Genomic DNA, 14,631 nt, shown 5'->3' on the forward strand with positions numbered 1-14,631 from the left:
TAGTACTGGAAATCTACTTTTAATATTCAGTACTATTTTGTTACTTTAAAATCATTGTAATATTTATGTACCTGTATTTTACAGTACTTGATTTGTACTTGAAATTTAAGTGCTACAGATTTTTGGTTGCATCGTAACATTTTCAGCATTTTGAAAGTTTGTCTATTTCAAATCTCTTAAAGTTATGATTTTAAAAAATGGAATATTGTGATCACTGTTGGTATTATTTATGTACCAAAATTTTAGGTACAAATCAAGTACTGTAAAATACAGGTACCTAAATATTACAATAATTTTAAAGTAAAGAAATAGTTCTAAATATTAAAAGTAAATTTCCAGTACTACAGATTTTAAGTACAGACATAGTACATATGCAAAAGTAGCAGTGTATAAGATTTCTTTTAGCGAATTGGAGCCTACAAGTTAAAGGTTAAAGATCTTAGGTTTGTTAAGGAAAGATCGTCTTCGACTCCTTCGGGTTCCTTGATGAATCCCCACTGCTTTCAATACTTTTTGTTCTTAGCAACCATAGTAAGGTTATTTAATTTAAAAAAAAACAACCTTTAAACGCACAAAGGTCGGTATGTTCTATTTTTATCTATAAATTATATCAAATGAAAGGAGAGTCAACCAAAATAATGTCCGTTATCTTGTCTTGTTGCTCTTGTTATGTATAGGAAGGGGATTGTGGTTTTCGGTTATCCTTTTTACGTGATTCATTAAGATATATAAGAACAAAAGTTAGCAATAATACAATAATATGTAATGACACTTGTGCTGAACATAAAAAGTCAATGTTCAATCACATTTCCAAGAGATTTTGATAGATTTTGCCTCGGACGCATGAAATTTATTAAGTGTTTTTATTCATTTTTTTGGCATCAGAATTTATACCATAGGCGTACCTTGAAATACCTAGATTTATGATACTAACGATTTTGGCAAAACTTGTCTTATTTTGTAGATCTTGTCTTGCTGATCATTTTTTGCTATTTAAAGTGTCTACCTATCTTAAGAAGTTTTCAATATAATAGGCAAACACACTAAAAATGGGTAAAAATGCTAATTAAAAAGCAACAACTCCAATAAGGTGTCGACTGACGAGTTCGGTCATTAGGGTTATTTGTAGATTTTGTCTTGCTGATAATTTTTTGTTTATTGAAGTTTCTATCTATCTACTATAAATTAAAGATAATAGTCAATAAAAGGGCAATAACTCTTTTAAAGAGTCGTCGGACGATTTCGGCTTTCTAACTTATTAGTACATGTTGTCTTGTTGATCATTTTGATTGTTAAAGTTTATCTAATATAGTTTTCAAGATATTAAGCAAAAACGCAAAACAAATGATAAAATCGTCATCAAAGGGCAATTACTCCAATAAGAAGTCTATTGAGGATTTCAGCGATGATGGCCTTTCAGTAGATCTTGATTTGCTGATCAATTTGGCTATATAAAGTTTACTGTTATCTATTATAATTTTCAAGATAATAGGCAAAAATGAAAAGAAAATGGTAAATTTCGTCATTAAAGGGCAATATCTGTTATAAAAAGTCGTCTGACAGTATTGATGTAAGTAGACAATAAGTAGATCTTATCATTCCGAACATATCTGCCCTTGTCAGATTTTCTCTATTCATAGCGGTTTTCAAGGTAAATATATAGACAAAACTTGCATTTTACCCCAATGTTCTATTTTTAACAATGCCGGCCATGTTGCTTGGCAGGCGGGGTCAACGGACACATTTTTTAAACTACATACCCCAATGATGTTTGTGACCAAGTTTGGTTAAATTTTGCCTGGTAATTCAGAGGAGAAGGTTCTTTGTAAAATTTGATGAACGCCAAGTTATGAGAAAATATCACTTGCTTGGCCCTTTGGGGAAGGTGAGCTAAAAATGGATGTTCAACCACCTGTCCAAGAGAGAATTATGATAGATTTTGCATCAGAATTTATACCATAGGCGTAACTTGAAATACCCAGATTTACGATTCATTGAATCTATCAAAATTTTGTATGATCTGACTATAAACCTACAGATGAAAACATCTTCAAAAAATAAATGTACATTAATATGGATTTTTGTTTTTGTTTTTTTATTAACGAGATCTAGTTTGATGATGGCTAAAATAATCTTTATTATTGTGAATGTGAATTGAATAGAAACGTCATTGATTTTTGTTTCTTGTCAATGAAAACTTTTTTATGTATGTAATAATGCCAGTTTACCATAATATATTTTCCTATATTAGGGTACGTGAAGAATGGTTTAAGATCAAGTGACAGACTGATAATTGTTTATTGCGCAGAATACAATCGGATAAATTCACAACGTAAGTTGATGAACTTTATAACGAATAATAGGGAAAGTGAGCTAAAACGTCAATCAGACGGTTACACACTGAAACTAGTGTTCAACATCCAGTTTTTAAAAAAAAAGCCGCACGGTGAGGTAAACGTCAATAAGCCGGTTACACACTGAAACTAACGTTCAACATCCTGTTTAGAAAAAAGGCGCACGTTAGATAAACGTCAATCAGACGGTTACACACTGAAACTAGCGTTCAACATCCAGTTTTAAAAAGGCGCACGGTTAGCTAAACGTCAATCAGACGGTTACACACTGAAACTAGTGTTCAACATCCAGTTAAAATTGGCGGATGATACAAAGAGGATGTTAAAATTTGATCAATAGTATTCATACCATATATCAAACTCTCAATGACCTGATTTCTGGACAACTTATGGATACAGTCAACAGAATATTAAGAATTTCCCATTAAACAACATATATACAAAGACTTTAAGAAACAGGACATCTAGACTTGTAAGAGGTATGTTAAGTTGTGGCGGGGTCAAACTTATCTTGTGGGTCGTATTAATTCCTCTTCCGATTATCTCAATCAGTAAATAACAAAACAGCAATTTAAACAAAAAATAGGTCAAGAAAATGCATTGACTTCTATAAGTATAATCAGTCAACGAAGTTACGGCTACAAATTAAAGCAATACTAGAGACACGTAATATCACCTCGAAGAATGCTCGCTTCAATGACAACATTGAACACAGCAGAATAACACGATATTATACGATATACGACCATACAGTCACCATACTTTGATCATTTTTATACATGTATCACTGTTAGCTGGGCAGGTCTAAAAGTAACTGTACTGACAAGGTGAAAAGCAATGGAAACAAGTGTATTTACATGTCGGGTGATGCATGCATAGCAGCGAGACGTTAACCATGTCGACGAATCAGATCTCGCTTCGTTTGGAGTTCATGCTATTCCCTCAGTATTTGTTTGTTTACCTTGATTTGTATATTCTAAATGGATTTGAGCGACTTGAACATCGATAAACTGGTGTTGCCTCTCATAAACATGATACTGCAATTAGTTCACTCGATTCCTATAATATTTCACTGAATCATATTTAGCCATATGCATGAAATTATCCAGATTAATCTATGATAATGAGAAAATATTACTATGAATTCAAGCCAATCATTGCAGTTTTTAAAATGATGATTCTCTCCATTTGTATAACCGTACAAATGTTATTTGCATATGACTTTGTTTCCACATTAACTGTTGTTTGAGTTCACATACATGTTGAAATTCAATTATATTAAGTATTATTTGTGATAGTGCGTCAACAATATATGTGAAAATTTCTGAAAGATGGCATTTCTTCTTTGTCCTTTAAGAAAAAGACGACAAATAACAATGCATCATTAATTATGCAACTTATTTAATGATTAACGAAAGGAGATGTCGAGGTACACGTTAATGAGACGACAACTAAACAATATCTAGAGTTGAATGAATGAATGAATGAGTTTATTTGCAAAACGCATATACATGCTATAGCAATCAAAACATATTTTACAAATATGACACAATGAAAAACAGCAGAAAACAACACACATGATACAATGTTGAGTAATAATATGAGCTGCGCCGGATAGAAATCGACCTTATGCAAGTGCACGTATACGTGTACATGTATAAGACTTTGATTGATTTTTGAACATTCAAATACAAAATAAAAAAATTATTTTGACCTGTTTTGTAGGGTTCTTATAACAACTCAATTTTCAAACAGTTATAGACTTTATACAACCGTACAACCGTAGAGATTTTTCAACCCGAATTAGGTTAACAGATTAATTGATATACATTTGCATAAGGTCGATTTCTATCCGACGCAGCTCATATGACATCTCATTTTCCAATATATATAACGATTTTGATTTCATGTTTAAAATCGTTTAAAGTAAGGCTTATCATGTTACTTAAAAGCAGACTTTTATTTCAAAACAATATATTTGTTAGAAATATAATTCGAGAGGTTTGTAGCTCATAAAAAAATTCCACACACATTCTTAATCAATAGACAATAAGTCAAGCTTTAAATAGAAAATTTTATAAATATAACAGAGAATAGGAAGGATCTGCCATCATACATAATTCCCTACATTACTAAAACATCAAGATTTTACAATAGACAACCAATGACGAGTTCTTAACTTGGGACAGTAACACGAACATGTGGCTAGGTTAAACTGTATTGTTAAATCCAAACCAAATGTCGACTGCCACTGAAAATGAGAGCATCTATGAAATTGTTAGTACCTTGCAACCGGATAGCCCTTGTACATGTAGATACTTATCTAATACAATGAATTGCAAGTTCGACTGTATTTTGCTGTGTATCTGAAATTCCCATAAACTAAACGTACGCAACATCAACAACATTCCTACTGATGGGGACGTCCAAATAGTTTTTTTTTATTTTAAACTAACTGTACATCGAATCTTGCTAGACTTATATTTGAAAATGCGACGCTTTTCGAAATTGCACACGTGTACCATTTTTAGAAAAATATTTAGACTAGAAAATATGATAGGACTAGTAAATACAATTTTCTTTTTTTTTTCAATTTAATGTTTGAAGTTATTTAACAATACTGTTCGGAAATTTCTTAAGAACAACAAATCTTTCGAATTATATTTCTAATAAATATTTTTTTTAAATAAAAGTCTGCTAAGTAATATGATAAGCCTTACTTTGAACGATTCCAAACATGATGTACACAATGGAATTCAAAGTAATATATATTTTAACATAACTAACATGTGTCTCTGATCATTAAAAATAATGATAGGATATGTTTTTGAAATTGAATTGTACTATCAAAAAGTCCAAGGATTAAAATACAAGACAGACTGGAGACCTCTAAATTCCTATAAACAACTGTCATACAAGTGGGAGGTATAACTAGCTATCAAACCAGGTTAAACCCACCATTTTCTTCGGAAAATGCTTGTACCAAGTCAGAATATGGCATATGTTTTTCACTTGTTCCGTTGATTTATAGCGTTTTATTTTGTCAATTTTTATGGACTTCCCCTTTTAGAAATTGCTTTAGAGTTCGATATTTTTGTTAAACTTTTAATCCTTCATGGCCACAAATTACTAAACAAAAAGTTGCATAGTGACCATAACAAATAGAGAAACATCGAAATATTAAACTAAACAATAGAACAACTGCATAAATGGTCCGCTTACGACATACACAGTCAATATTGGACTCGAAATTTGATTAATATGTGTTGTATATTGTAGCTGTAACATTGATGTCCGTCGACCCAAAACTCGTGACAAACCTTGTAGCAAAAGAAGAAGAACATGTAAAGGAAATAGCAGAGAAATTCAATGCTCTCGTAAAAAAACATAAGGTATGAATCAATATTGCTCGGACACAGGATCTATATTTCAATCAGTTTGTATATGATTGAAAGTACACAACTACTTTTGCATAGGTACTATTTCTGTACCAAAAATCTGTAGTACTGGAAATATACTTTTAATATTCAGTACTATTTTGTTACTTTAAAATTATTGTAATATTGAGGTACCGGTATTTTACAGTACTTGATTTGTACTTAAAATTTAAGTACTACAGATTTTTGGTTACACCATTACATTTTTAACATTTAGAAAGTTTGTCTATTTCAAATATCTTAAAGTTATGATTTTCAAACATGGAATATTGTGATCACTGTTGGTATTATTTCTGTACCAACATTTTAAGTACAAATCAAGTACTGTAAAATACAGGTACCTAAATATTACAATAACTTTAAAGTAAAGAAATAGTACTAAATATCAAAAGTAAATTGTCAGTGCTACAGATTTTAAGTACAGAAATAGTACCTATGCAAAAGTAGCAGTGTAATCCCAGCTTACGAATCAAGCGGAACATAAATTAGCAGTGGTACACAATGTACATGACACAAAGTTTATTTCTCAATATATTTTTAATATGCCAGGTTTTGAGATGTAGAAAAAATAATGGGATATGTTGCACTACAAAAAAAAACATGATCTGGTTCTTAATGGGAAAAAATCACGTTTTGATAAACATTAATGTTTTCTATATATAATATCAATATGATGGTGAAATAGTGCACTCAAGGATTACTCTTTCCAAGGAAGACTTTATACATTTCTTTTTCGTTGACCATGGCTGATGGCTGGTAAGCGGTTGGAACAAATTTTGGTAAGGCACATCCCATTCCGAAGCCGTGATGAAATTATGATTCACAATTTATGAATAGAGTGATAGTGGCTAGACCACCTGTTACTGGGAATATACTAAATTTCATACGATCTTTAACTCACTGACAGCTTGGTAAATTACCTTTATTATTTTTTAGATAAATGGTAAAGTAGTACGAGTCAATGGCGATGCGGGGCCTGGTATTGTTGATGTGGCAAATAAAGAGAATGCGAAATATATAGTTGTCGGAAGTAGGGGACTTGGTAAAATACGGAGAACATTTCTAGGTAGTGTTAGTGACTATGTTCTACATCATGCACTCGTTCCTGTAATTGTGTGTAAAAATTAAAACGATTAGCAAACAACGTTGATTTAAAAAAAAACTATCATAAATTGTAATCAGATTATTTGATACTATGTGATATTATATATGCTAAATTGGGTATTTTCATAAAATATAGATATTTGTTAAAGATAATATTTTAAATAAAATTCACTATACATGTTATCGTTTATATCAATCTATTGTGCGAATATTGTAAACAGATATACACCCACACACACACACACACACACGCATGCGCACTAGGAAATAAACTGCTTACTGACAGCACTAATGAAGCAAAATTTCAGCTAGATTTAGCAGTCAGAAACAACAAACACAATAAATTCAATAGGTAGGTTCTGTAAGGTCGGGGCCGTCAGGAATGATGGACGATACATTGCCTTGCAATAGACCACCTGCGAAACTCACAGATTTGTTGCAAGGGTTCATTAACTTGCTCTCTTCCTACACGAGACAACAGATTTAATGTCTCCATTCCGATCGGACGTGTTTGCGTATTTATTCATCACAAACAACAAAAAGAACGCTCTATTTAAGCAAGGATATACTGCCAAAACTGGGTAACCATATTTATATACTAGTACCCTAATTAACCTCTGGTGTAGAGATTATAGAGAAAAGTGGTTAATTTGTTTTTTCATAGTTTGTGGAAGGTTGTTGTTTTTGTGTTCGTTTTGATATTAATTGGTATAGATTACTGTATAAAATTGAAATGTATGATCAAGATTTTTATTCATATATCATTTTAAAGTCAATTTTTTTTTTGTGTTTGTTGGGGAGGGGTTACTTCATATTGTATTTATATCTTACAGAATTTCAACTGAATATTCTTCACTTTTCTGTGTGGCATTTGCCTTCGCGATTATCCACGTCTTTAACGCATCTTCACCCTCAACACGTACTAGAATAACTAATACATTAAACAATTATATACAATTCAAATTTTCAACATTGGTAGATGAATAAAACATGGAAACAGAATACATGTACATTTACTGGGTCTTCCAAGTGCTCCACGAAACCTCTTTCTAAATTGTTAACATCAATTTTATCAGCAATTAAAATTCCAAAGATCTTTTAGAGTACACACGATCTAAGACTCTTTCATCTTGCAACAGTATTTAAACATTTGACTTTTCTACACTTTACACAAGTATTCCCCATTCCAAACTAAAAGACAAATTGAAAGAGTTGGTATTGCTTTGTTTCATTAAAAAGAATGGCCAACTTAGATACAAGTATCTTGTCTTAGGGAGGAATAAATCCTACTTTGTAAAAAATCACTCTGATTCAAACAAAAAATCCTCTGAAACTGACATTATTAAGATGCTTGATTTCTTGATTGACAACATATTTGTTACGTTTGGAGGGCGTGTTTTTCAACAAACTATCGGCATTCCCATGGGAACCAAATGTGCCCCTCTTCTAACCGACTTGTTCCTTTATTCTTATGTGGCTGACTTCATACAGGAACGTCTTAGGAAGAAGAAAAGAAGTTAGCAGTATCCTTTAACTTTATTTTCCACTATATATATTATGTTCTCTCACTAAATAATTCAAAATTTGGTGACTATGTTGAACGCATCTATCCCATCGAACTAGAGATAAAGGATACAACAGATACAGTTAATTCTGCCTCATATCTTGACTTACATCTAGAAATTGACAATGAGGGTCGGTTGAAAACAAAACTTTACGACAAAAAAGATGATTTCAGCTTCCCAATTGTGAATTTTCCATTTCTATGTAGCAACATTCCAGCTGCGCCTGCATACGGAGTATATATCTCCCAATTGATACGATATTTCCGGACTTGTATTTCCTATCATGATTTCCTTGATAGAGTGTTGCTGCTCCCAAGGAAGCTATTAAACCAAGAGTTCCAAATGATGAAGTTGAAATTATCACTTCGTAAGTTTTACGGACGCCATCACGAGTTGGTTGACCGTTATGGAATATCCGTTTCACAGATGATAGCGGATATGTTACTAATGTCGTAACTACAATCCCGTTCCCTTTTCACGAATGTGACCTACCGAATTAGACTATTTACCGGGTTTGTACTAACATGAGCAACACGACGGGTGCCACATGTGGAGCAGGATCTGCTTACCCTTCCGGAGCACCAGAGCTCACCCCCAGTTTTTGGTGGGGTTCGTGTTGCTTAGGCTTTAGTTTTCTATGTTGTGTTTTATGTACTATTGTTTGTCTGTTTGTCTTTTTCTTTTCTAGCCATGGCGTTGTCAGTTTATTTTCGTTTTATGAGTTTGAATGTCCCTCTAGTATCTTTTACAGATGTTTTTTTGTTTTTTTTTTGTTCGTAGATACCTACAACATAGGAAAATCTTCAACCTATAGCTGCCTATTTTTGGTCCATATAATATGACTTTTAGAATGACTGTTTTTTTTATGTTGACCACACATTTTCTTATATCCATTCTCCCTATGTTCTGTGAGATAATGCGTGGATGATGCTAGTTTTTCATATATTGTTCTTTTATTGTCTTTATAAAGGCCATATTTTGATCACAATAAATAATTCCTTCACGAAGTCATACCTTTTTATAGTAAGATTGTTAAGTTTTATAAATAGACTCCTTATTACAGTATTTCTTTGTTTTATTAATGTGTAATGTGTCTGTTCAATTTTCAAAAAGATCAAAATGCTTTTCTGAATAAATCATCTAATCCAAAATATCAAATAGATGTCAGCAAGGAAGCTGTTTATATAATTTTTTTGTTGATAATAGCATCACATTTGAAGACATAAACACATAAAAGTAACCGTTGATAACGTGGATATAACTTTGTAATTTTAAATATTACTTAAAACAGATAAACCCAGGAGGAAAACATTTGAATATAATTAGCGTCAAATAGAGTTACACCATGTTCATCTGCTTGGTAATTATTATTTTCATGTAATGCAGCATCACACATTAATCGATTTAAGATTATTTCCAGTAGCACGTTTCTTCAATTCCTCTGTCCATATCGTAAATTCTGAAACGTTTGATGGCTCGTTTCAAACCTGAAACATTTTGGCATATGTAGTTTCGGGATAACATATAACATAAGTTCACCCCAAAATTCCTTTTGAGTGTAACTGGTCTAAAAGGACACGGATTTTGTATCATCACTTGGCGTCCATCGTAGTCCTTGTCCGTAAACTTTTAAAATATATTTTTTTGAAACTGTGGGTCCAAATGTTACCAAACCATACCTGAATGTTCCATAAGTAATTTACTTTATAGATCATATCCGGGGATTTTATCTATCAACAAACATGGTTCCTATTGCTGTTAATAGACCATAGAGTTTTGGCTTATATCTCAAATGCTAAAGCAGATATAGTAAAACCATCTCGTATGGAAGATTTTTTTAAATCGGATAACCAATTTTAGAGTTATTGCCACTAAAATGTCATTTTAAGGAATGACATTTCGAAGTTTTTGATTATTGCCTTCAAAACATTAATAAATTTCAAACTGAAAAAATGGTTAGAACAAAAAGATCTACAAATAAATTAGCATGGCCGAAATAGTCAATTGGCCCATTATACAAGTTAATGCCTTTCAATTATGATTGATTGTAACCCTTTTCACATGTTTTGTGGAAACCATAGTTGACAGGGAGAAATTGTGAGATTACAATTTTTTCAGAAAATAAGATTTACAAATATGTTAACAAGACCGATATCACCAACTGACTCCTTATAGGAGTCATTGCCCCTAAATGATCTAATTTACGCTTTTATGAAAAAATCAATGATGATGTTTACCCTTGTTTTCATTTCTTGTGGAAACTATATTTACTAGATAGTGAGAATCTTTTACAAGTAAAAATGTTCAGAAATATTAGACATATAAATAAGTCAAACCTGAAAGAAATCGTCGATTCACCCCATAATGGAGTAATAACACTTGAAATACTCTTTCAAACCAATGATTTGCATTTAATGCAGAAATTAAAATTATATATAGAGAGAAATTAGAAAATAAATCAGTTTATTGAGAGTTACAAATAAGTTAACATGACCGATATTGTCACTGACTTTTTAAAGGAGATATTACCCCTGAATAACCATTTTCACACATTTTATGGTTATTTTTTTTTCAATGATGATTTTACCCTTTTATAACATTTTTAAATATAGAAGATAAAGAGAAGATTTCAATAGTAAAATGTTTAGTAAAATAGAATCTGCAAATAAGTCAACATGGTCGAAATTGCTAATTGACCCCTTACAGGAGTTCATGCTCTTCAAAGATGATTTTTTGCAGAAATTATGATAGATAAAATCAAACAGAAAATAGCAAAAGTATTCAGCACATAAAAATTTACAAATATTTAGTAGGTCACATGGTCAAAAGTAAAATAACCAAAATACCGAACTCAAAGGAAAATTCAAAACTGAAAGTCCCTTAACAAATGGCAAAATCAAAAGCTCAAACACATCAAACGAGATGGAAAACAATTGTCATATTCATGATTTGGTACAGACTCCTTATATAATTTATTGCACTTAAATAATGAAATTGATTTACTAACTTTAATGATTTTGTCAACTGTGATTATCAATGAACAGCGCGATCGACATTTAGCAAAAATTTGTCCCCTCAAATCGGACCTATAAACCATTTTGAACTTGCAGTGAGGGTTTATCTTTGCTCCGTGTTAAGGGCCTCGCTGTGACTTTGAGATAAATATGAAAATAAGGACATATGGTAGAGATATGATTGACAATAAGACCACCATCGACCAGAGTTCAAATGACATGGATATAAGCAAATATATGTCAGCATATGGCCTTCAAAAATGCGCAAAACCCTTTAGTCAGCTATAAAAGGCATGACAAATGTGAATCAATTCAAACGATAAAACTAACGACCTATAAAATGAATAGCAGTAAATAAAAATAATTCTTTGTATTTGATTTGGTCAAATGTATGGATGGCTGTTGTGTTATGAATTAATACTTCATATTTTCTTTTTGCAATATCGGGAACTATTAAAACAGCAATCAATATGTATATTCGTATAAATTATATTGTATCACCTGTTTAATAAAGGAACTATAAATTGGTTGGAAACCACATGTGTACACTGATGACATTAACAAAAGAATAAGACTGAACAATTATAGATCTGCTTTATGTTCCTTTGGAATTTCAATCAAATATTGAGAATTGCATCTTTCTTTATTTTAATGGATACTCAATTTACATTAATATTATTTCCTTACTAGAATTTCATGTATGTTTTGTTCTGGCAAATACTATGTAAATACAATACAAAACAAATATGTTCAAGGTACTAGCATCTGGGTCCGTGTATATTTGCGTCCATTCGTTTTTCATTTTGAAATATCAAAAACAAAAAACAAAAAACGAGAGTGTTTTCATTTTTCGTTTTTGATTTCTCAAAAACCAAAACGAAAAACAAAAGTACCCATCTGTGTCTGTGTTATCAACAATGACAAACAGACCCCAGAGTAACCGTGAAAGTTTTTACTATCTTCCCAAGGCGGAGGAGGAAATACCTGTGGGTTATAAACAAATCTGTCAAGGCGCATACAATGAAAGTATCGATCACCATGCAATTGTAATAAACATCATATATAAAATGTTTCCTCGATCATTAATTATAGTCAGGTTAGACACGTGGATCCTGTTATTGTCTGTCCATCGACTTTTGATATTGATTGCCAAGTGATAATTCTTTCTTTCAATTACAGAGTTTTTCTTTTGAAAGTTGAGGCAATAATACGATCATTCTATATTATTGAAGTCGAAAATAGTGTTTATTATGCGTTTTTTACAGTAATCCTGAGCAGTGTAGTGATTGAATTGAGAGTGAATTCTCTGCTTTGTAAATCGCCGTAATGAACAACCGAATGAAAATAAACGAATATGTTCGTAAAGAATTAACCGGACAGAACATACCTTCTACTTACAAAAAAATAAAAAAATTGCTCGTTCGTTCCGTGATTGAACAAAATACGTTTAAGTAAGAATGCACATACACGGAAACCTATTGTGTCCGTGCCGGCTGATTAAGCAAACACGGAAGTTCTTGAGAATGAGTCTTTATTCTTTCAAGGTCTAACTAATCCCTGACTAATACTAAAGAACTGAACATTGTATTTTGTAATAAGACTTATGGACATATCTTTTTTATGTTTAAGATAAATAATATGCTTCTAAAAGAATGGCGAAAGATACCAAAAGGACATTCAAACACATAAGTCGAAAATAAACTGACAACGCCATGGTATTTGTGTATTTCCAAGCTGTTTTGCTATACCCGTGTCTATGAATTGCTGAAGAATATTCAATATGAGTTTTTGCTCTAAGTCACAAACATTTGTTTTATAAATTTTTCTGTGTTTGTAGAATCTTATTACAAAATATGTCGCACCTTTCTTGTGGTGGTGATATTTGTGGAGCTTAAATGCGATCCGTTGAGACTGTTTGGTCCTTTGAATAAACCTGAAGTCTATGAATTTAACGTTGTATAATGCTTTTTTGAATTTTGTCCTTATCAGTACTAGCATAGACCGTCATACAAGTGAGAGGTTTAGCTAGCTATAAAACCAGAGTTTAGTCCACCATTTTCTACATAACATGAGGAAATGCCTGTACCAAGTCAGGTATATGACAGTTGTTTTCCATTCGTTTGATGTGTTTGAGCTTTTGATTTTGCCATTTGATAAGGGACTTTCCGTTTTGAATTTTCCTTGTATCGGTATTTTTGTTATTTTACTTTTTGCATCAACTCCGAGTTTTCATAGTTCAGAACAATGTGTCTTCTTTTTTTGTGATTTGTTTAGTACTTGTGTACTTATCGGATAACAAAAACTCGTCTTTTCCGAATGAATTTTATAGAATGTTCTTATGTTTTGTTGTTATATCATATTCCCAGATTAAGGTGAGGAACCTGTAACCCTCTGGTTGTCTTCGATTGCTGTCATAATTTTGAATTATATAGTTTGTCATCCTCGGACATTTAATGTCTTACTTTATAATTTAGGTTTTATTAATTTTTATTCACAAGGTTGTATGGTGGCCAGTTTATTTTCACATCGTTTTCCTGTCTTCCTTTGTTGATAATTGTGTTATTAGCAATCAAATTAAATCTATTTTCTTTCAGCAGATGGAATGACACTTTTTAAATAAATAATAAGTGAAATTATCGATTACAGTCTATCATAGTCATTGTCTATTTTCTAAAACAGTATGCATTTATGACAATATAATTATATTGAAATGGAAAAGGACAGTTGTACTAGAAATTCAAAGCGCTTTAAACACATCTGTTTCAGAGTCATACATGATAAAACCAAAAATGCATTATTTCCGTGAAAACAAAACCTTTACTACTTGAAATACCTCATCATCTCGTAATGTCAAAAATATAAAACGTGAACAGACCAAAAGGGCGTCAAAAGAAAGAACAAAATCGTAAAAGGGCAACAATGCGTGAAGGATTACGGCGACAGTAATTTACCGATGTTCAAATCTCGTAAATCGATTTAGAAAAAAAGTAAAATCACAAAAATACTGAACTCCGAGGAAAATTCAAAACGGAAAGTACCTAATCAAATGGCAAAATCAAATGATAAAACACATCAAACGAATGGACAACAACTGTCATATTCCTGACTTGGTATAGGCATTTTCAAATGTAGAAAATGGTGGATTAAACCTGGTTTT

At 31.8% G+C, this 14,631-nt stretch overlaps 1 protein-coding gene across 2 annotated transcripts in view; it reads left to right on the top strand.

Moving 5' to 3' along the window:
- The window catches only part of LOC127734252 (universal stress protein Sll1388-like), a 38,709-nt gene extending 31,636 nt beyond the window's left edge, over nucleotides 1-7,073 (top strand). For both annotated transcript variants that reach the window (XM_052244031.1, XM_052244030.1), the window contains exons 2-4: nucleotides 2,252-2,332; nucleotides 5,634-5,746; nucleotides 6,728-7,073. In XM_052244031.1, coding sequence (XP_052099991.1) covers nucleotides 2,252-2,332; nucleotides 5,634-5,746; nucleotides 6,728-6,919 — 386 coding nt within the window. In that variant the 3' untranslated portion in view covers nucleotides 6,920-7,073. The remainder of the gene's footprint in view (nucleotides 1-2,251; nucleotides 2,333-5,633; nucleotides 5,747-6,727) is intronic.
- The last annotated feature ends 7,558 nt before the right edge of the window (nucleotides 7,074-14,631 follow it).

The sequence above is a fragment of the Mytilus californianus genome, unplaced genomic scaffold (assembly GCF_021869535.1).
Source record: "Mytilus californianus isolate M0D057914Y unplaced genomic scaffold, xbMytCali1.0.p SCAF_3, whole genome shotgun sequence".
Lineage (NCBI taxonomy): Eukaryota > Metazoa > Mollusca > Bivalvia > Mytilida > Mytilidae > Mytilus > Mytilus californianus.